Here is a 24073-nt window from a genome sequence, read left to right as displayed (position 1 = left end):
CTCTCTCTATCTCTCTCTCATTCCCTTTTTTTCCTTAAAAAATATCATGAATGCAAGGGCAAGTACTTACCTTCTGCTTTTTTCCCTTATAGGATAACTTTCAGAAGCTCATGCAGATCCAATACAGTTTAAATGGACACCATGAGATCGTACAGCCGGGAAGGGTAGGTGCCCCACATGGCATTGAGCAGATTGCAGTGAAAGTGAAGATGATATTCAAGCAAAGACTGATGCTGGAATATACAAAGAAGAAAATTGGTCTATTGCTTCATTGTTAGGTTCTAGCAGTCAAATGAATACTGGCGCTCCTTAGGTGTGGGATTTTTTTAGATGTTTATCTGGCAGAAACTAAGAATTTTTAGAAAATGATTCCTTGCCAGATCTTGCAGGCAGGTTTTTATCCTCAAGCTTAAACCTCTATTTCTCATGGTTTCATGTGCGGCATGGAAAACTAATGCAGTCATCCACACTCACTTTTAGAGAAACATAAGGATAAACCGCTTTTCTCAGAAAGGGAACCCTGAATCTCAAAACTTGCACAGCACTTCTAATGTAGTAAAAAAATAATAATCATGGTAATAGTTACAAAAAAAGTCAGCTCATTTGCATGGCTTGTGCCCTAAAAAGCTAGGTTTTGCATTTCTTGTTTTAATTTAATAGGTCTTTTTGAAAGAGGGAACACTGATGAAGCTATCACGAAAGGTCATGCAGCCAAGAATGTTTTTTCTGGTAAGATGCTATGTATGTTGCTTTGTGCCTTTTCCTAGTGTAATTTTTAGTAGTTAAAACATTACACTGCAAACATAACTAATAACTGTAGGTAGTAGAAAAATTACTAATTGTTGCTGTTCTATTCAGTCAGTTCTAATGTGGAGATATTATCTGTGGCATATGCACTAATTTTAATGGAAAATAATTTCTCACTAAAGCATACTATTTTGAACAATCCTCATTTAAAATCTGAGAGCTTTCATGAGAAGACATTATGTGTGGTACTGTGGAAGGTAGAACAGTTACTCCCTCCCTCTGAGCTGTACCAGATCGTAAAATGTGCAACTCTTGTCACTGCTACTGTACCCTTCCCTCCCTCCTTTCCTTCCTCCAGTCTCCCTCCTCCTCTTGCAGGAGCCCACGTGCATCCTGAGCAGAGCACTGGGTGGAAGTTAAGTACTGGGTTCTTTTCCTGTCTCTGCTACTGCTTTGTTTTGAAACTTATGTGCATCTCTGAAGTTTCTGTTTCCACTTGAACTTTTTGTTTATCTCTTCTATTTAGACAGTAAAGCAGCTGTTGTCCTGTAATTTATGGCATTATTGGTCTACAATACTGGCTGAATCCTGTCTTGTAGTTACCCTGATATGAAGAAATGCTTCCCTAGGCGGTCCTGGAGTGTGTATTATACCAGTTACTGAAATACTCTCAAAATGCCATGCTTTCTCAAGCTTCACAAACTAGATATTGCTAATTTCTGTGTCTCTTGGATTTTCTCTGTTTTGTTTTATGGGGCAAGGGCTTTGTTTGGTTTGGGGTTTTTCATAGATATGAATGGTACAGGCTAGCATTCATACCATTAGACGCAGTGATTTTTCCATTTATCATGTTGCAAAGATTTAGTAATCATTTTAAACATTTGGCTATTTTGCAAAGAGTCATATAGCAAAAACTTAAGAGACACTTCAGGTTTTGGTATTTGTTTATGTGTAGTAAATGAAGTTGGGATCCATGGGTTGAACAGCACAGAAAATTAAAAAAAAATCTTAGTTACTGTTCAGTAAGTGCACTCAATGAATCTAAGTCTGGAAGAACAGGAAATAAACAGTAGATGCACTTAAAACTGGTAATATTCACAAGATGTGGTTAAATTTGTCCTTACGAATTGCTAACCCATTCTGCTATCTCCTAGTTTCTGGGTTGCTTTGATTTGTTTGAATGGTTAATTCTAATATCCTTTTAAAGTAGTTTGCTATACTCTATACCTGTGTACAGGAGAAACATTTTTGTCCCTTTTGACAGGCTGTTCTTTGACATCTGTGCACTGTTGACTCATGTGCCAAATGTATATTTAGACAAGGAGGATATAAATAGCTACCTATTGTTATCTAAATTCATACATGAGAAAATGTTTCTTGGATTCTAAGTGGAATAATAGGAAGTACGGGATACTCTTCTGGACAGTTATCTCAGTGCTGTAGGAGTTCTGTACTTGCAGTAAAATCCATCTGAAATTATCTGTCTTGTAACAAACTTTAGTCATTAAAAGCATTCTGTATTACAGTTCAATGATGCCCTGTTGTATACTACTCCAGTTCAGTCAGGGATGTATAAACTCAACAACATGCTGTCGTTGGCTGGAATGAAGGTGAGTCGCTTGTTAAAGTGAGCCTTTCTCCAAATCTACCCAAACTCAGGCCTTCAAATTTTGAAAACACAACTGTGTTTACTGTTGGCAAGAGATATTAAATATGCTTATATTGTTGCAGAGCAATCCTACAGGCTTGACATTTTTTGCATAATGTGGCCTGTGGAATTGCTATCTAGGTTTCCCTAAATATTCTGTTGCTACAGGATCATCTTGGCTGCATTTCACCCAGTGTTGTCCTACTCTGGAATAGTCTGCCTACTAATTTTTTGTATTGTATTTTGTTTAGACCACCTCACTTTTGCCTTTTAACTGCTTTTTATTGCTGACACCCAGAGATTAGGCATCTTTGCCTGATAAGATCCTGGTGGATCAGTTCTCTCTGGTTTATAGATTTGCTAACTGTGAGGGAAGATACAACTTTTCCTCTTGAGCCCTTGTGAAAAGCATCAAAGTTAAGCCTTGAGCCCCTTGGGTAATGATAAGGGACATGCATGCCGTATAATGACTCAGTTGCTGACATGACACTTAACGGGAACAACAAATCATTGCCTTGGGAGTCATTGTCTCCAGTCCTGTCAGAAAAAATCACCAAGTCAAGCTGCAGTGCAGATCTGGCACTCAGGTCCAAAGTTTTGCAAGCAGAGCTACAAAATCTCTTTTGCCAGCAGATGTCTTGTGGGGCCTCAGACCCACTCTTGATTTTTAATCCCCCTTAAGTTTGAAATTTGGTAGCTCAGAAGGATCAACAGGATAGTGCAGCCCTTGCCCACGCTGGGGTACACCAGTGGGCTACATCTCATCCTGCAGCAGCAGCAGTGCCTTCTTTCATCCAGTTGCAGGAGGTGCTCAAGGCAACATGACTGGGCCTGTGTGGAAGGTGTCAGACAGCTCTTGAGCTTCATTCCCCTGTACATCTCCAGTGTTTGGATGAGGGCCAGTGAAGTAAGAGAATGGGCTGCATGTAATCTTAGTGTAGCTGGGCCCTCTGGACTGGTATATGATTTCCTGTTTCTGAGTATTTTCTCCCCAGTGGTCCCCTTCCGCAATGAAAATGTAAGAGATTTAACAGGAATTAAAAGTAAAGCAATGACAAAAGTACCATTTCAGTTTGAATGTGAAGTTTTCTCTCTTGGCTGAAGGTTAAGAAGCCAACCCAGGAGGCATATCAGAATGAACTGAACATTGAAAGCGTAGAGAGATCCTTCATTCTTTCAGCAAGGTAAATCTTTCAAATAAACAGTGATTTTAAAACTGTGTGTTTTCAAACAAGCCATACAAGCTTTTTAGAGCTTGTTTTGCACCTAATGTCATGAGAAGTTACTCTTGGCTAGAATGATTACAGAATAGTGGGAATCAGTTAATCAGAGTGAATAAAACCATTGTTTGGTTCCTCTTTTTCACCTTAGCTACACCTTCAGAAACTTCCAAGTAAATTGAAATACTACTCTTGCACTGCCTTTCCTTGAGAGGGTTTCAATTTACTTTATTTTAGGCTTTGCTTTTCAGTATTTTTTTGTTCTTCTAAAATTACTGATATTCTCTATGTTACCAAATTCTCTAAGTAACAGCAAAAGGATATATGGTCACTAAGCCAGTTCTGGTCACCTTCACTGAAATGCCTTTAGCAAAGGCCTGTTTTTGTGGATTTTTGGAGTTTGGATTTTGTGGTTGTTTTTACGGTACTTGAGTTGAAGTTTTATGTGTTCTGACATTTGTGACAGTGCTGATACCAATGAAGAAAGACATGTTTTCTCTTTTATTTAGCAAAGCTGAGCAAGAGCAGACTTTGCTTTTTGTGTGACCTTGTAAATACTGACATGAGAATGCACAAAGATAGCAGTATCTGTAGCTGAGGGGTAGACCAAGGTTAACATTGTCAAAGAAGCCAAAGGAAGTAGCTCAATTGTCAGAGCAGTAGTTATTTATAACAACACACTTGAAATGGGTAATTCTGTATTTCTTCAACAAATTTAAACATTTCTTGGAGGTCTTCTGCACACTGGGGAAAAACAAAAACAATGCATTTCACAGTTGAGTGTATGGTTCTGCTCCAGTGTAATATGAACAGCTTTGCGCTGCTTAGGTCCCTTGGTGACTCGACGTCACACAGACACATGAAGGCATTCAGGGGATGACAGCAGGCAATGAGGATTTATCTCTGCTTGGCTTGAAACTGTTTCACTTTTAATTCAGTTGTTCTGAAAAAAAAATGTAAAAGAATAATTGGAACTTCTGAAAATGTTACCACTTAACATACAAGCTATCTATTTTCCACAAAACAGGATAGACTAGTCCTTTTGATGAACTGATTAAGTGGTAGATTAAAAGCAACTCCTGGGAAAGATGTGCTGGTCCATAGGGGAAAACCCTTATATATAACATGGTCATCAAATTTGACACAGTTTGTGACATACTTTTGTCTTAACCTTGAAATTGCTGGAATTAACCTCATATTGCCAACTGAGGCTGCTACAATTTGGTTTGTTTTTTTTTTTTTGTTTTGGTGTTGTTGATGTTGCATCTTTGGGACCATTCAGCTCTGTTATTTTTATACTTGCTGGGAGCCATGCTTGTGCAGGAGCCCTAAGTTAGACAGGAGGGACAGAGAGAGGTTGTATTTGCGTGGCATGAAGGAGGTGCTGGAGGCTCCAGATGTAAATGACAGTTTTCAGATTGTTTTCTGTCTGTCACCAGAACTGGCCTGTTGTGGTGTAGGAGGGAAACAATTGAAAAACACTGCCAGCAACAGGTGCTTGCATATATTTTTCCCAATCAACTATGTTTTTCCTACTGATAAATATTCTAAATGTGAAGAGAATTCACAATTTGTCAGCCCAGGCTACATCTTCCTTTGCATGATGCCTCATTCTAACAGATTGTCAGGTCCTATATGGTAAAAAAAATCCACCTTAGTTTCAAACCTGTTCAAATTAGTCTTAAAGACACTGGAGATAAATTTCACTTCCATGGGTTTTTCCAAATGATGAGCATTACATGGAGTGTACACCAAAGAAGGTATTCTGAAATGATCCTGGGAGCAGAGACAAGGAAGTAAAAAATTAAGCTGGTGAAAAATTGCTAGTAATAAAAAGCAGACCAGTTAATAACAGAAATATAGATTAACGCTTAGACAAGAGCCTGTCACTTCAGGTTTAGTTTTACTGACTGCATTAGTATTACACTTTATCTAGTCTGGGTTGAGGTTTCAGTTTTCCTGGAATATGTGCAGGAATGTGAATTGTTTTTCATAGTACAATGCAGTATTGTACTAGAAATCCCTTCTTCAGAAAAAAAAGTTAATGCATCTGCATGATACAGCACTGTATAGAAGTAAAGCTTTGGTCCTGGCAACAGGACAGCCTGACATGGTCTGGCCCCCGAATAAGGCTGATGAAGAGCTACCCCAGGCAGATAGAGCTGCATCTCTTCCTATCCTATCTAAGGAATGGTCAGGCAAGACAGGCTCAGCTGGGAGAGGTGCCCTAAGGCTCTGATCCTGGAAACAAGAGGGACACGCTTCCCCAGTGCCCTCCTGGGGCCACTGAGCTGTTTAGCTCCAGTGAGCAGCTGGATGTGTGCCCCCAGCACATGCATTTGCCAGTGGTAGCCATTGCTGGGGTTTTCTGTAATCCATTTGAGGCTTTCCACTGTGATGCTAAATCTTAAATTAATAAAAATAATGATGTTTAAAAAAGCCAAGAAACTCCTGCAATTTTAGTAAACAAAATCACTTTTGTAAGGATGCAACAAATAGTGGACCTGCAGCAGGGGAAGCGGTGTGGCTGGGCAGCTGTGCGGGAGGGCTGGAGTGACAGCAGAAGAAACCGCCAGTTTTGCTGCAGCACGCCGTTGCATTAATTCCGTTGCCAGTGGCACCACCTTTGCTCTTCCATTCTGAAGGATTGTAAACAATCCTAAAGGCTACCACTAGCAAACCTACCAAGCATGAGGTTCCTGGTGAAATACAAGAGTGTAAGCCTGTAGCTCATTGTGCAAGCCACTGCATATGGAGCAGTGTCCACATGATGGGGATGGCGGTGGTGCATAATCTCCAAAACCTGTGCCATCTTTCAAGTTAATTAACTAATACAGTTACAGAAATCTAATTAAATTTAACCAGATCTTGAAAAAGCCAAAGGAGTTGATTAGAGTTCTGAATATTTCGTAGTTAATGCAGACCAGTTGTTCTTTCCAGATGAGGAACCAAAGGTAAATAGACTGAACAATATGTTCCACTCAGAATGTGAGATGCTGGGACAGAAACTAATGATTTGCTTTGCCCTTGCATGCATCTTATTTCCTCTCCTTTTGTTCTGATTTTGTTGCTGTGTGTGCTAGATCTTTTTCTTTTGATTGTGCCTCACAGGCTTCCTGTGTGTTTACTTTAGCAGATTTGTCCTCTCTGATTCTGTATAGTACTCAGTTTCATCCCATTCAAACCCTCCATTCAAAATATTTTCCTTAAAGGTCCAAAGATGATAAAAGCTTCCAAATTCACCTACAAAACCATTAAATAATAATTGGTGCTAGACACCTTATTTGTGTAAGTCATTGCTTATTACCTCTTTCCTAACTTTCCTTTCTACATATTTGTGTTGAAATCCTTGGTTTAAACAAATTAATTTATTCAATACTAATTAAAAAGTGGGGAATAGAAAAAAATGTTGGGAGTGGATTCTTGTTCAAATTTCAGAAACCCTTTTTAAGCTGGCATGGCATCTTAGTCTAGCTGTTCCTCTGCTGAAAAACTGCTTCATCCTTCCTCAGAGCCTTCTCTATGTTGCTGGCACAAGTGGTTGTTCAGCTGTGTGATGGTAATTTAGTTGGTAAATTGATCCAGAGGAAGGGCAGGTTGATGGCTTGCTTTAATATGGATTTGTTTCCCAATCCAGCCCACTGCATTACTGTGTGTGTTCTGGCACAAGAGTGAAAATAAGATCTAGTGGATGAGAGAAAGGATAGTAGGCTGCCCTTTGCAGCAGGAACAGCACAGATTTATGGAAATGGTCTTGTGCCCATGGACAGAGGAGGTGCTTTGGCACTGCACATAATCCAGTATAGCTGCAGGGTCCTGCTGTGCCAGGTACTCTTCATGCTCCCTGTGCCGTGCTACTTCAGTGTAATGCTCTCCTTGCACTTGATCGATGATTCACCACCAGCTGTGGGATAAAGAGATGGACTAAGCTTACCTGTCTGACTCTTTGAGTTAGCTCATCAAATGGAAACATTTTGGGGAAAAAAATTGAAAAGTAGCATGACCTGGTAGGAGCAAATAGTTAGGAGCACAAGGCAGGAGAAGAGTCACTGTGGTTTTCTCTGACAGAAGCTTGGAGTTTCACAGGGTTGGGTATAACAAACTGCACTTTGAGACAGAAGGAAGTGGGGAGAAAAAAGGCTTGCTGAAATTTCAGGTTGCCTTCAAGATGGAAGGCCCCTGCCTTTGTTCTAGGAGCATAATTTAAACAAGTATTATTCAGGCTATTCAAGGGTCTGGGGAGGAGGGGGTAGCAATGACTGACAAGCCTTGAAAGAATCACAGGGATTTTGGAAGGAGGAAAGTGAAGGAGGGAATCCACATGACAACAGACAAAGAAATCTTTTTTTAGTATTAGTCAACATAAATAACTAGCACCATGCCAAAGGTTAAAAAATAATGCCAGTTGCAGCAGGAGTTGTAGACATTTTATAAACTGGAATGGCAAGAAAGTTACTCCAATGTGCAATAAAGCTAGTGGAATTCCAATCAACACTTGCTTCTTAGAATGTTAATAATAATAAATTGCTTTTGTGGGTTTTTACTCCAACAGTTCTGCTACAGAAAGAGATGAATGGTTAGAAGCTATCTCCAAGTCGATTGAAGAATATACAAAAAAGAGAATCACATTTAACCCAAGCAAAAGTCTTGAAGAGGTATATTCCTGCATTATTGTTGGTTTGTTCCCTTTTTGAATATAAGGTTTCCTGACAGGTGCTTAGGGAAACAAGAGGTATTCCATGATGAGTAATAAAGCAGGATGGTAAATATTTGAACAGATGGCAGAACACAATATTTCATAATGTTATCTACTTCATAAATTTAAAATTATTTTCTTCAAAAAAACCCAAATCAGCTTTCACAGTTCTCTCTTTAGCCTTGTGCACAGATAGATGAAATGAAAAGGTTTTAAAATAAAGCAGCTATTGGTCCAAGTAGGCTGGTAAAGCTTGAAAGTCATTAAATGCATCTCTGTTGTCAGGCTTGCATTATAATGGTCACTGATGAAATAGTAGATAACATTTAAGACCATGACAGTGTATCAGAGAAGGCTTTCCAACACCATTAGCATTATCTTATAATCATTGATGAATATTAGTCTTATTTCTCCTCACTGAATGTAGTGGTATTGTGCCTATGTTCTCTCAGGCAGATGCAGAGAAACAGGAAGAAGATAGTCCTCTGGGATCAAAGGCTCCCATCTGGATCCCTGACACGAGAGCCACGATGTGCATGATGTGTACGAGTGAATTCACGCTGACATGGAGAAGGCACCACTGCAGGGCGTGCGGGAAGGTTGGGTGATTTTGTGGTTACCTTTTCAGTTGGTCATTCAGGTTCCTTGTGTGACATTCAGGTGGAGCCTTATCACCCCAACTACTCTTCTAAGCAACCCTGTACTGTGACACAATTATCTGGGTTAGAACCAACATGTTGGGGTTGCTGGTTTGGGGTCTGGGGTTTGGGGTTTTTGGACAGGTGTTATGACAGACCAGAGCTCAAACTTCAACATGCTATATGTTAGTTCTTTTGCATTCTGGAGTGCTATTTGTGGTTATTTTGCAATTACATAATACCCACAAATGTTAGCTGAAATGAAGAGGTATCTTCCTCACTGATTTTCATAAGATAAATAATGATTTTTGATTTTAAGTTAGTACCAACTTTCTTTTATATTTACACTTGTAAAAGCTATATCTAATAAACTTTATATTTCTTCTTTTAATACAGTGGGAATACAAAATTAGAATGCAATGCAGTTGAGACATCTGCATTGTAAAGAAATCATCAAGAGAGCAATAGCTTTTTAGCCATTTCAAAAAAATTATGATTGACACAGTTCAGTAACACAGTAGGCTTGTTCTGTTTTTAGTGGATCATTAATGTTGGTTTATTTACTCCTAATTTACTGATTTTTTTTTATGTTTAAATTGTTATCATTTAGAGGAGGAAGGGACAGCATGTTGAACATAAAGACACAGGAAAAAGCCAAGATCTTAAAACATCTGCACTGTAAAATAATGCATATTTCAGGTTTTTATGGGCTTAAAAGGGGTGAAGTGAATGTCTTTGGGTATTTGGTGATTTACAGGTGCACATCATGTACAATAATGCTTTTATCTGTTTCTATCTTGTTTCCAGATTGTCTGTCAAGCTTGTTCATCAAACAAACATGGCTTAGACTATATGAAAAACCAGCCAGCTAGAGTATGTGATCACTGCTTCAGGGAGTTACAAAGGCAAGGTAAAGAAAACCTTCACTAACTGTGTCTTACTTTTGTGGCCTTTATAACATGGTATGCGTGTGCCTCATCTTACTGCTGGGTTCAAATGCTTTATTCTGCTTGTGCCTGAAAAATGATAAGCACCTGAGACTCTAAGCCAAACAAGCTTCTGTGGAGCAAGTTAGGAAATGAATTTGCAATACATTGGCTCTTTCTTCCAGAAACGTGTGTGCCTTCACCCTATGGTAATAACATGTAGCTTATGTTCCTTTCCTTTTGAGGTAACAAGTGTTACAAAGTGTTGCTTTTCATTAATCACCGGCTACAAGTGTACATTAGAGTCCTTGCAGTTTATCCTGACCTCCCAGGGGTTCATGTATACTTTTACACTCTAACTTGTATGTCTGTAGACTTCATTTTTGCCAGCTAAGCTGCTGAGATGGCTAAAGTTCTGGGGCTCTGTAGAGACACAGGCCTTAATCTTTCTGAAGCTGAGTCTCTTCATGTCTATGAACTGGCCTCAAGCCACTTTCAAGCCTCAGCTCATATGGAATTCAAGAATTTGGCGTATCTGTACCTCAGTTCTAAAAGCAAGCTCCTAACCATTGCCTGCTGACCACTGGCAATTCAAAATAAAACACCACAGCTAGAGCAGTTTTCACTGAAACACTTCAGAGAATGTGGTGCCTAGTGGAAACCAATGGCTGGATAGCCTAATGGTAATAACATTTGCTGTTTGCTTAAAGACGAGATCCAGGGTCAGTGTCCTCATCCTGAGAAAACTCTAGTACATCTCTTTGAAGAAGCTTCACATCATTCTGCAGAAACAAGTGTAAAATCAACGGAAGCACCTCCCAGTGAGGTGGGAATGCAGTCCCATCTCACAAGACTTGCTGTGAACTAAATCGAAATACTCGAGTCTAAAGTACACAAATGAGCTGTAGACAGACTGAAAGAGCGTTCTGGTCCCCTTCCCTTGGCAGAGGCTCCAGTGTGACACGAGCTCTCTGGGGTACCAGGAAATCTGTGGTGCCCGGTGAAATGATAAAGCTCTGGATCCCAGCACTCTGGGGGTGACACTTCCAATAGGGGTGCAGAAAGCAGAGTGGATAATCCAGGAAATGACAGTGGGAGCCTGCGGTGATGGGAAGGCCAGTGTCTGAACCACCTGCAGGTGTCTGCGCTGGGCACTAGAGGCTGCTGTGCTGCAGGCCATAGCAGCTGCCTGAAGCTGGGAAAAGGGCTGGGGAGCAGGTGCAGTGCAGCTGGCAATCTCATTGCTCTCCTGCTCTTCTCATTATCTCAGAGCCTCACCGAGTTCAGGGCCAACTCTAGAAGTAGACTTTATGAAACCAAGTGCATAAAGTAGACTTTATGAAACCACTCATTCCAAGTGCAGCTGTAAAAAAAAAGTGGTAGGTGTTGCTAGAAAAAGGAGTTTTGAAAAGGTGAAGTGTTGCCTAAGTCTTCCAAGAGAGATGAATAACTGACAGTGGCAGTGGAGAAAGACAGCACATGCTGGGAAATGGCAACGTCCAGAAGTGGGTGTGTGCTGGAAGAGGAACATCCCTGTTGAATAAGGTTGAGAAGTTAACAGATGTAGAGAATTGAAAGGTAGAGATAAATTACAGAAAACATAGAGGACAGCTGTAAAAATTTGCTGCGATTTTTAAGACTTAATTTTCACCCTCTTTATGAGCAAAGGCAGTTCAACACCCAGAAAACAGACTTTGAAAACAAACAAGACCAATTGGTTTAGTTTTAAACTTCTTGTGTTTTTTTCAGTATGATTGTGATTTGGGGGATTCTAACTCATGGTGTTGATGATAACACTGAAAAGTTAATTCAGTGCTGAATTTAATGTGATTAGGTGTTACTATTGTAACCCTGTAATCTGAATAAAAATGCCAGCTGTTTTTAAGAAGAAAAGTCCAAGAATTAATTGCCTGTGTTTAGTCATCTGTGACGTGAAATCAATATATTCATCTTGTGCATTTTAGATAACCAGTGCACTCCTAAGAGCGGATCCCCAGTCAACCATAAATCTCCATCAAGTGCCTTGTCTACAGTATTGCAAAGTATTCCCTCTGGAAGAAAGCAGAAAAAAATTCCTGCAGCCCTCAAAGAAGTAAGTGTTTTATTGGTCAAATGTGGTACCTTCTTGGTATTATATCATCAATATTAAGAGTGGGGGGGAAAAAAATCCTTATTTTAACCATCTTACCTAGAATCAAAAGTCAAAATGTGCCTCTGAGCTTTGGGCCTTAGTTTTAAATAGGCAGGAACATGAACAATGAAGCACTATGTAAACTGCATGAACACCTGTGAGACTATGATTCAGAGCTATAGTTAAAATTGTAATTTCCTTCTCACTTCCCTGTGTTCCCCTGAATTGTGATTTATCACTGTACCAACAGTCTATGACAAGGCTCCTACACCAACTCAGCTCTTGGTTTATGATTAGGAAAGGTAGAGTAACCATACTTACTGTAGGTCTTGGGAATGGGAAGAAGTGATTTTTGGCTGATGACACCAAGCTGTGTGTGGCAGTCCACACACCAGAGGGAAGGGTTGTCATCCAGAGGGACCTGGATAGGCATGAGAGATAGGTCTTTGTGAACCTCACAAAATTCAGGAAGTCCAAGCCAAAGGTCCTGCAGGGAAATCCCAAGCACAATTACAGGCTGAGTGGAGAATGGATTGATGCCAGCCCTGGGGAGAAAGAGCTGGGGCTCTTTGTGGTAAAAAGATCGACATAAATCAGAAATTTGCACTTGGAGCCCAGAAAACCAGCTGTGTCCAGGGCTGCATCCAAAGCAGCGTGGCCAGCAGGGTGAGGGAGGAGATTCTGCCCCTCTGCTCTGCTCTGCAGTGTAACTCTGGGATCCCCAATGTAATAAGGACCTGGACCTGCTGGAATAAGTCCAGAGGAGGGGTACTAAGTTGAGGGAGGGCTAAAGCACCTCTCCTAATAGAACAGGCTGAGAGACTTGGGATTCTTCAGTCTGGAGAAGCCTTCCAGTACCAGAAGAGGGGCCTACAAGAAAGCTGGAGAGGACATGTAGTGATAGGACATGTAGTGATAGGACATGGGGGACCCTTCGTAAGTTGAAGGAGGGTAGGTTTAGATTAGATACCGGGAAGAAATTCTTTACTATAAGGGTGGTGTGGAAATGGAACATGTTACCCAAAAAGGGGTTGTGGACTCTCCATCCCTGGAAGTGCTAAAGACCAGACTAGATGGGGCTTTGAGGTGTCTAAGCTCTAGGGAACGGTGTCCCTGCCCATGACAGGGGAGTTGGAATGAGATGATCTTAAAGATCTCTTCCAAGCCAAACCACTCTGTGATTCTATGATTCTTCTTATATAGGAATCTGTGTTCTCCAGCTGTATGTTTTCTTCAGTGTTTCACTCTCTCTTGTCCTGTTGTATCCAACTTAAGTTCCAACCTTCATTTACTGGAAGCCTCTCCTCCAGACCAGATAGATGGTAGCAGGCTGAGTTATTTTTCTTTCATCCACCGGAGTTAGTTAGCAACATTAACCTGAGATCAGGTAAAAATTTCAGTCTCTGACAGGCAGGCCTCTGGAAATCTGTTAAAAAAAAAAAAAAAAAAAGCCTGTACTGCGAAATCTTATTAGGGTTTGTTGATTAATTTCATTTTTTTTTTCCTCTTCAGGTTTCAGCAAATACAGAAGACTCTACAATGAGTGGCTACCTACACAGATCTAAGGGCAGTAAGAAACCATGGAAACACCTGTGGTTTGTTATAAAAAATAAGGTGCTATACACATATGCTGCTAGTGAGGTAAGAGACCACATATTAGAAACTAAATATCCAATGATAATACTATCTTTGTAACAAAGTTGTTTAGTCTTGTGATCTAGGAAAAAAGCTATAAAATTAGATTACCTTACAGTATTTGATCTGATTGTGATGCAGTATTTTGAAAAGGCCCAGTGAGCTCGATACCATAACACATTGATATAGCTATGCTGTTTCTGATTGCAGGTCTAGCTTTGAGTAAATCCATTGAGTAGCTCCATTGCATACCATTGCTCAATTGTAGGTATTTTCTGAGTCAGCTGAATACATGGGGGATCTGTTTGCATGCATCACAGTACTAGTGTACTAGTGCCAAAGGCAACATTATAAAAGCATCTTGAACTATCTTTTTCTGCAGTTCCATAAGATATTTTGAATTTTACAGTATCTTGAACTTTACAAAAGGAGTAAACTAAATCTCTTTACTTCTCCTGAAACTGTTGTCTTCAGCCTGGAGTTGTTATCTGATGTAAAAGAAATGCATCTTATGTAATGACATTTGCTTTTTTTTTTTTTAGAATGTGAAGTCCTATTGCAATGTAGAATAATCTCTAACGTATATACATATATATGTACATATGGTACATATATATGGTATCCCAACATGTGCTGAGGATGTATTTTATTGCATCTTAGAATGTTCTTAGAATGTTTTGTAACATATATGGATGTATTGATCTGGGGCTTCAGGTTTTTGTATTGTTTGTTATAGTTTACTACTAGCCTTCAAGAGTAAAATATCCAAAGCATGTGTTTTAAGGTATTGCTATCCCTCACTTTCTTTCAAAATGTAAGGTCCAACCTATCCTGGCCATGTAAAGAATTATCCTTCTTCACTCCACACCATCCGCACTCTAGTTATTTCCTGCTTTGTGCTCATATTTGTTCCTGGGTTGTCCCTGCCAACTTTTATTTTAGAACTTGGAATTATGTCTAAAACCTGTGATGTTGTTTCCACTACAGCATTGGCAATACTAAAAATAAAACCCAACCCAAGTAGTTCTAAAATAAGCTTAAATAAGTATGTAGAAAATAATTACTTTTACATCAATTAGAAAATCATTTCAGAGCATTGTCTCTTCTGGCCTTGGCAAAGGAAACTTTGGCAGAGGTAAAAAAAGAGCAAAGTCTGTGACAGTCACCTTAAATTTTCTTTTGCTTTGTTCCTCTGAGATATCAGCCTTACAGAGTAGCTTCAGTGTGCAGTTCACAATCACAAAATTAACTCTTTCCTATTTTCTTAAACTGAGGAATATCCATCCATAGTTTTCATCTTGTAGAGCCACTGCAGGAGACATTGTTTAGAGAGTATAAAGGGAAGGTGCAGTGTTGCCTTGGCCACTTAAGCTACTTAAATTTGTTCCAAGTGATAGAAAGATCAATGGTAAAGGAATCACCTTTGTCTTCTCTTCATAAGCATTGCAGGACTTTGCCTGCAATGCCTTCCACTATTTTGGAACTTGCAGAGGATAAAAATACTTTTTTTTCCTTTCCAAGAATGCTGTGTATTGTATTCATTAATAAAAAGACAAAAGTATTAAAAAGGTAACTGAGGTAAATGAAGAAGGGTCTTTTCTAGTTGAATATAAGTGAACACTCAGCAACTTGTTTTCCCCTATCCTGTTAATTTCCAGCAAAAGAGAGTGAGATAAGTTTAGCCATTTAAAGATCTGGATCTTGACTTCAGTGTTGGGGAACACAGGTTGTCTCCGTAGCTTTTCCTTTTAGCATACTCAGTGCAGTTAATAGCATCCCACTTCACTTCTGAGCTTGCTGCAGAGAGCACAGGGCTTGATGGGCCTCTGGTCTGCTGCCAGGTGGTGGCTGATCTGGTGGTTCAAGAAGTCCTTGCCAGGCCAGAATGATGGGACCATGCAGTGAAAGCTAAGGTAGATGCTATCAGGGAAATGAAAAGAGGATCAGCTATGTTGAATTCTGTCAGGTTTTATTTCCTGTCCCCTGACTCATGCCTGGAGAATATAAAAAGTGGCATTCTGTGTGTGTATGTTTATAACGATTTGTTGCATTGTCTGCTGCAGTAGAATGGTGTGTGAAGTCTAAATGCATGCCTTAGTATGTCTTACAAGCTCTAATTTTTTTTTTCCCTGTTACATAGGATGTGGCAGCATTAGAGAGCCAGCCTTTACTTGGATTCACAGTCAGTGAAGTAAAAGGTGAAAACTCAGAGTCTAGAGTGTTCCATTTACTGCACAAAAACACTTTATTTTACATATTCAAGGCAGATGATCCCCATTCAGCTCAAAAGTAAGAAACTATTTGAATTCATTTCTGTTACATATTTCTAGAAAATTCAGAAGTGGTGAATGTTAATATTCACACATTAAGCATATGTATAAAAGATCCATATCATATGATAAGTAAATGCAAGTTTTAAATTACTTAAACACAAGGTTCTGGTTTCATTAGGGCTTCTGAAATGAGAGAAGACTCTTCTGCAAAAGACTGAATGTAGAATGAGAAAGTCAAAGATAAAACAAGAAATCTTTCTTTTTCCTCGCCCATTCCTCTCACCCTGGTCTACTCAAGTGAAAATTGAATGTTACCTGTGGATAAATCCAGAAAATGTTTTTAAGAATTAACTGATATGCTCCTTTTTTAATTTCACCTGTTCATATTAGTTAATCAATATATGGCAGTGAAAAATAAAGCAAACACTAAAACTTGGGGGCCACGCTTTGAAGTGTGTGACCTGAGAGCATCTAGGCATGCACTCAGACCAAAAGCTTGCATTCAAAGAGCGTTCACACAAGCTGTTTTGTTTCAAGTCCTGTCTTGACTTTCAAGTCATATTTATCAAGATATGTATTGTGTTGGTTTCATGTAGAATAACCTGGAAGTTTGATCATTAATCAGTAGAAAATAATCATCACATGATTCATAAAGTAAACTAGAAACGAGCATAGGAGGAATACATGTAAGCTGTCTTTCTTACACGCCTGTCTTTTCTGACTGGTTTCAGTGCCATTTCCCCAAATGAATTCTACATTATTAAATAGATTTGATGCATTTACAAGTCCATTATTAGTACTTAACATTCAAATGGATGCAGGTTTAGTTTTCTGCAAATAGGAACATTCTAAAAACAAAGTATCCAATACAACAGGAAATTTTGAACAGCTGAGAATGTGCTCTAATGACATTTCTCTACAAAAGAAAATCTGGAAGTCTTTATTTGATTTTTGGGAGTATTTTGTGCAGATGTGCATAAATGTTTCTTTGTTAATTAAGATACTATCCTGTTGTTTCCCCTGTGTCCTCATTTGTACTATATAAGCAAACTAAAACCCCCCCAGGCATTCAATAGGTTTATTTTTCTACTCAGAAAATGGCTTTTCTCATCAGAAGAAAGCTTGAAATTGGGCATAGTGTATTTCACTGAGGTTAGGAATAACATTAAGTACTTTGAATTTCAAGCTTTCTCCAAGTATTTAACATCCTTTGGAGATTTATGCTGAACCTTCAGAATAAATGCTGCTTTTACAGCCTTAAAAGGAAAAACAAAAACATTCTGTTGGCCTGTTTGCATCAGTGGACACTATTTTCTCCTGATAGGACCAAAAAAATACTTGATCTATTTGTCTAAGTGCAATAATAAATTTTAACAGATGGTTACTTTTCAATGTAGTTTTAAATTAGAGTGTTATGTTCAATGCTTAAGCTGTTTATTAATTTTTTTTTCATTTGTATTCAACTTCAGTTGTTTTTAATGTATACATGGCAGTAGAAAATACTAAAAATATTACTAAAAAGTAAGGTCGATGTTTGAGCTGTGTGTGCAGACATGCGTGAGCATGTCATGATTAATATGTTCATGCCAAGAGCTTGAATTCAAAGAACATGCACACAGCTACAAAATTAAATGCTCAGGGCAAGGAAGAGCCAGCATCTGTGACTAATGTTTAGATACCCTGTGAATACCAAGACAGTTTGAATTTCCATCATAAAGGTAATTACAGTCTTTGTTTCATTCAGTTCTTCCAAGATTTCCACTCAGGAAAAAAGTGCTCATTATGTGGGCCTCTTGCCTTTACATACATACAGTTCAGCCCTCACTTAGAAAACAGAACTATTTGTTCTGTAGCATTGGAGGGCTTCAGGAACATTAATTTTTGCATTCTTGAGAAGCTGTGGATGTTTATTACCCTCCTAACCAAATAGGAAAAGAAACCACAGCTATAGGGAGTAAAAGTATCTGAATATTAACTTTGAATTTCCAGTTTGAGAAACCTTGGATCAGCTGTTTGGGACCTTCCCCTGTGCCCTCTATGCCCTTCCCTAGCTTTCCATGTTCCATGTGACCTCCTCCCTCAGCCCCACCAGTCCTTGGCTTTTACCTGCTGCAGAAGCAGAGTGTGGGTTATGCAGATGGCTGCCTCAGGTACAGCAGTGTCCTGATTCCTCCCAGATCATTTTTGCACTGAAAAAGAGAAGGGAGTATTGGGGGTTTTTAAAGGTATGCAGAACCTTGGCATAGCCTACTTTTTGAGCATTTGATTTCCCAGCTTCACCAGTTCTTCGTGCATGTAGCTTCAGTATGGGAGAGCTGCAGCAAAAAGCTTCTATCGGATGGCCTTGTACCAGGCAGCTATCCTAATCATTGGATAGATTTTGGTATTTGCATTCACAGACCAACTGGTGGTGGAAGTATGATGTTCCTTCTTGGGTGAATCTGTAGCTAGTGACAGCATTGAGATTTATTCTTTTATCAGCTGCTTCCTAACAGTGTTTAATTTTCTAACAGGTGGATAGAAGCTTTTCAAGAAGGCACTGTATTATAGCAGTGTCAGCATTGCGTCTGCAAGTTTAAATGAAAATATCTAAGGATGATGATAAAACAGACTACAGCAACTGTTGAAAGAGACAGAATCCTGCCATCACAACCTATATAAAATTGTATATTTGTCAGGATTAGGAGTTGTTGCATTTTTAGTGTAAAATAATATTTTTCTAAAGAATTGTATGTATTTCTGTGTTGATACAAAATGTGTTATTTATTAAATTCCAGTGTTTACTTAAATGGGCAGAATTATTTGTGCATTGAAGTCCAAAGTGTCCTCAGAATGGCAGATTGTTGGTCAACAGGTTATAAACTTTATGCTTTATTAAAAAAAAAAAACAAATCCACAAACCAGATTTGTCACAGTTGTACATTTCCTTGTGATTTCTGTATAGGTTCTTGAGTTGCTGATGTTCACTTTGCAATTTAGCAGGAACAGATTGGTATAGGAATTTCACAGATTTGGGATCTTTGTTGACTGTGTAAGCTCCTTTTTGAGAAGTTGTCTGATATTGATGCTCCTTTCCTTGAATGGCAGTTGAAATCTTGCATACCAGTACATTAAACCAGTACAACAAAATCTGTGTCACAAAACCAAAATACAGTTAAATTATTAAAAAACAGAAAAGGGGAAAATATTTTGAAAAACAGTTTGCAATTACAGGGATAAGGCACTAGAGCTGTTACCGTACTACAGATGCCAAAGACACTAAATGAGTTATCTTCCAGCAATTGCAAGATGAATTATCTTTTTATGTTTCTGGTAATAATTCAAACAGAGTAAAATTTTTTGATAATCAAAGATGAGATATCTTATTTGTTTCAAAACTTCATGTCAAATGAGTTCTGTACACAATATGAAACACTGTATTGTATAAACTATTGTTCAAAGAACAGTAGACAAATATGTGCACCCTCCTCTCTGAAAATTTTAAAACTATTGTATATTTAAATATTATGTTTAAACTGGAATAGCCATACCAAGACAACAGAGCTTTTTTAGTGCAGAAGGCATTGAAAATGCATACCATTCTTTGAAATACTTTTTGTTTACAATATGATATGTTCTGTTTGACACTTTAAAACAGAATTCAGCTTTAGGTGTTTGGGTTCTGGGGGCTTTTTCTTCAAGAAAATCATCGGTATACCTCATTAGGAAATACTTACTGATGATTCTGGTGCATTTAGTCTATTTAACTTCTTAAAAATGTTAACACTGTAATAGCATAAATGGAACTAGAACTATGAAACCCACATGAATGAAAGCCATTTTTATGTCAAATGCAATGCAAATGTAGTCAGTTAATTTTACTGTATGAAACACTTGTTATAGTCCCCCAAATCAAGCTAGTTGTGGTAACAAAATTGAGAGCAATTAGCTTTTAATTAATAGTTTGAATGCCATGTTAATAGCTATTCTGTGGCCTCACAGCAGAAAGAGATGGTAGAATAGTTAATATTCATCACAAAAAGGCCAAGAATGAAAATACAAACCAAAATAATCTTATTCCCTCAATATACCTCAAGGTCAGGTCCAAGATACTAACAGAGCTCTGAAGAAGCTTAATTTCCAAGAGCTTCTCTAAAGTTAATTGTGGGCTTGGAAGTCAAATTCTTAATATTAACAATACAAGAAATTTCATTGACTTCCAGCATTTCAGTAGAGTACCTTATGAATCAGGGACTTAAAGCTGTAGATCTGACTTCCCTCAGGAACGCTAGAGATTTGTCCAGATAGTGTTGGAAGTGCAGTAGGAATCTGATCAAAGCCTTTATTCTCTTTTATTGTAATACAAATGTGCTAAATGAATACTTTTCTCTTGTTACATACAAAGGGCTTTTACTTAATTTTCAAAAACAACTGCTGACTGAAGCTAAGTAAATTATTACCATGTCTCTTCAGGGTGATTTCTGACATGATTTTTAGTGTATGCAAAACAAAACTGGTATCAATATTACATAGATGTGATGATGTGTCTCTTCCAGTTTATAGTATCAAAGGGAAGAGCTTCTTCATATTTTCATAGGGACTGCACACCAACAAAGATGGCAATTCATGAAGCAGCAAATGAATCAAAAAATTTGGCTAGGAGCAAGCTAATTTAATTTCAGTTTATGCTTTGTTATTTTCCCTGCTGCAAAACAGAGCAATAAAAGTCAAAACACACTGAGTAAGGTGCCCAAGTTCTGCTTCATGTGGTGTCAAACTACCTCTAGAGGATTTGGTGCAGAGGGAGAAAATAGTTTAAAGTGTTCTGTGGAAATCAGAGGACTTCTTCCAGAAGCAGTTGATCAATCAAAAAATTGGTGACATAAATAGATTGGAACAGAGCCTTATAAACAGTAGTATACATACTGCAATCACATTCTGTGTGAAATAAATTGTCTTTTTAAACGTGTTTGAATATTTATTTATTAGTACTTTGTGTCATATGAAAAACCCACAATACAAGCATTTTCATAAAATTTTCCAATCAATTTTTTGATTGCTTTTCAAACTTGCCCTATTTCTCCAGTTCACCTCCCAATTTGATTAATTACTATCAAAAGTAAAATAATCACATCTTGATTTGGCCAAACACTAAAACAAGATCAGAAGTTTTTAGATACCTGCTACCTCTTCTTGTAAGAATCTATAGTTTGTAATCAATTTAAGATTGGTTAGTAGAGTATGAGACAAATATTAGCATTGAATATTAGTTCTAACATTTTTATTCATAGACAAATAAAAGCTTCTGGGATCTTGAATTCTCTTTAACTTAAAACTGTGTACCCAAAGGACTTAAAACAATCTGAGCAGCTGTGGAACACATTTTACTAAATATTTTGTGCATGGAAACTCAATTTCTAAACTATGTTTATTACATCATAATGTAAAGAGATGTCTGGAAAGACACATTCAGTGCATTTGTTTGCTGTAACTGCTGTCCCCTATTCACCATCCAAATAGGCTTTTATGTGGAGCAGTCCTAAATCATATTGTCTAAATGGAAGAATAGAATTTTTATTTTGTAAGTGAAAACAGTTTAAAGTTGTAAATATTCCTGTGGATATTCGTCATTTTTGTATAAATAAATTCACATTATTTGAGTCTGCATCTTTTCTTTTAATATTTTCGGGTTTTATGTAATTTGAGTGTTCAGTGATTTTCAAACAGCAGAATTTGTTGCCATTACCTGCACATCAGTCTTACTTTAAAAATCATTCCAAAGAATTAAGGGGTTAAGTCTATGTGAAGGTCAGATGAAGGGTCTTACATTAATAAATCCTTTTGCAAAATGTAGTTCTGCTGTGTCAGTCAAAGTATGCCTGAATCACAGCTTCTGTTGGCCTTGGGTCCTGCCCGTGGGTCAGAACAACCCCAGCAGGCTTGGGGCAGGCAGAGTGTCAGGAAAAGGACCTGGGGGTGCCGGTCAACAGCGGCTGCAATTGAGCCAGCTGTGCCAAGAAGGCACACGGCATCCTGGCCTGGATCAGCAATGCTGTGGCCAGCAGGAGCAGGGCAGTGACCGTCCCCCTGTGCTCGGCTCTGGTGAGGCCACGCCTCAAATGCCGTGTCCAGTTCCGGGCTCCTCGCTGCAAGAAAGACTCTGAGGTGCTGGAGCGTGTCCAGTGGAGCTGGGGAAGGGCGGCTGAGGGAAGTGGCTGAGGGAGCTGGGGGTGTTTAGTCTGGAGAAGAGGCTCAGGGAGACCTTACTGATCTCTTCAAGCACCTGAAAGGAGGTTGAAGCCACATGCTCAGCTTCTCTCAAATAACAAGGAACAGTACAAGAGGAAGTGGCTTCAAGTTGCTAAAGGGGAGGTTTAGATTAGATACTAGGAAAAACTCTTCATCCCAAGGGTTGCCAAGTGCTGGCACAGACTGCCCTGGGAAGCGGAGGACTCACCATCCCTGGAGGTATTTAAAAGGTGTGCAGATGTGGCACTTTGGGACATGGTTTAAGTGGTGGACTTAGCAGTTGCTGGGCTAAAAGTTGGACTCAATGATTATCTTAGAGGTCTTTTCCAACCTAAATTATTCTTTAATTCTATAAGTATTTTAGCAGGGCATGTAAGGGAGAGATTTTTCTGTCAGGTTAGTTATGCTTCTTCCTTATATAAGTTTGAAAGCAGTTTTTTGAAAACTTGCAGTAATAGCAGGAAAGGTTTTGCTTCTCTGTGTGCTGTTGATAGGGATGTATCTCTTGCAGTCCTGGCTGACACAGCTACAGAGGCTTCATATACAGATCAAGTATGAATTGGGTCACTTGCTAAAAAAAAAAAAAAGTATGTTTTACGGGTTGCAGTGACATTTCTGCTGTACTGAGGATATCAGAATACTTGGATTAAATAAGATTTGGTGCAAACTACTTGGCATTTGTTAAATTAAACCATGCTAAGCTCCATCACTTAGAAACTGGATGTGCAGCTCTAGCTAGTTTGGGAAGTGACAAGTACTATAATGAAAGTGCTGCAACATTTGATACTTAAAGGAATTGCTTAGCAAGTTAATTTTTCTGACTTAAAAATTCTTCACTGAGTTCATTTGCATTTGGTGTTCGGGAAAGTCTTTGATCAAAAAGCAAAATACTATGTTTGCAAATACTGACTGTACTAGTGATCTCGAGCTAGGGTTGATAGATACAAGTGCAGCTGTGGGACTGGGAGTGAGAAGAGTAAAGGAATTGACAAGATAAGAGCATGCATAATTTTATTAATGTTAACCCATAAATTTGCTTGTATTCTTTGGGGCTTTTTTCCTATCACTGCTGCTCAGACGTTGATGTTTATGTCATTTGATTCAGTAGAAATTGCATTAAATGGTCTAAATGATTTTCAGATCGGGAAATTGCACATACAGCCCCAGTGACCAAAGTGATCTCGAAGTTGCTGCTGATCTCTGACCACAGGTTGACCATCTTCATTGAACAGATGAAAGAGGAAGGGAAAGGCTGTATTTGAAGTATAAAACTCTTACTTAAAATCAATGTAATTTAAAATAATTAGCATAAACTAAGTAAGTAGCTAACACAACTTTGGTCCAAACAGATGTTGAGACCGAGCCAGAGCAGCAGCAAGTTGTTCCTGTGACACTGCCCCAGCAGGAACAGGAACTCATTGGCAGCCAGACCATTGCCTTCCCAAGAGCTGTCCAGGGCACTGGTGACATTTAAGGACAGAACTTCCTTCTGCCATTGCAGGCAAAGCACAGCTCTTTCAGACTCAGGTGGTGAACTGCTACAGTGACCATGCAAGGCATGGTCTCTGTATGGAGGCATGTGCCTCCATCATGCTGCACGTTTCAAACCCAATCTGCCAGCCTTGCCTATGGTTCTGCCTGAGCCAGGAGAGCCCACCAAGCTCCCAAAGCCCAAATGCTGTGCTGTGCATGTTCAATGCTGCTTGGTCCCATTTCTCTGCAGGGAACTGCAGTGGGGCATTGGATTCTTGTGCTCTCCACTCGATGGGCAGAACACAAGAACTGTGTTCAGTTTTGGACCCCTCACTCTAAAAAGGAACATCCAGACGTGGTCAACAAGGTTTGTGAAGGGTCTTGAAAACAGGCTTCATGAGGAAGGCTTGAGGGAGCTGGGTTTGCTTAGTTTCAAGAAGAGGAGGCTTAGGGGGGCC

General features: G+C 39.0%; 1 protein-coding gene across 2 annotated transcripts in view; it reads left to right on the top strand.

The window, feature by feature from the left end:
- FGD6 (FYVE, RhoGEF and PH domain containing 6) overlaps positions 1 to 21560 on the top strand; it is a 72444-nt gene extending 50884 nt beyond the window's left edge. Inside the window, exons 11-21 of one of the 2 annotated variants that reach the window (XM_038153176.1) lie at positions 93 to 164; positions 661 to 729; positions 2274 to 2357; positions 3500 to 3579; positions 8168 to 8270; positions 8764 to 8910; positions 9757 to 9859; positions 11840 to 11967; positions 13519 to 13647; positions 15782 to 15839; positions 18428 to 21560. In XM_038153176.1, coding sequence (XP_038009104.1) covers positions 93 to 164; positions 661 to 729; positions 2274 to 2357; positions 3500 to 3579; positions 8168 to 8270; positions 8764 to 8910; positions 9757 to 9859; positions 11840 to 11967; positions 13519 to 13647; positions 15782 to 15839; positions 18428 to 18435 — 981 coding nt within the window. In that variant the 3' untranslated portion in view covers positions 18436 to 21560. Of the gene's footprint in view, positions 1 to 92; positions 165 to 660; positions 730 to 2273; positions 2358 to 3499; positions 3580 to 8167; positions 8271 to 8763; positions 8911 to 9756; positions 9860 to 11839; positions 11968 to 13518; positions 13648 to 15781; positions 15931 to 18427 lie in introns of both variants that reach the window. The other variant, XM_038153175.1, reaches the window with a different exon arrangement.
- Positions 21561 to 24073: the final 2513 nt, after the last annotated feature.

This window comes from Motacilla alba, chromosome 1A (genome assembly GCF_015832195.1).
Source record: "Motacilla alba alba isolate MOTALB_02 chromosome 1A, Motacilla_alba_V1.0_pri, whole genome shotgun sequence".
NCBI lineage: Eukaryota > Metazoa > Chordata > Aves > Passeriformes > Motacillidae > Motacilla > Motacilla alba.
The sequence above is the reverse complement of the archived record's forward strand: the minus strand, read 5'-3'. Positions and strand labels throughout refer to the sequence as shown.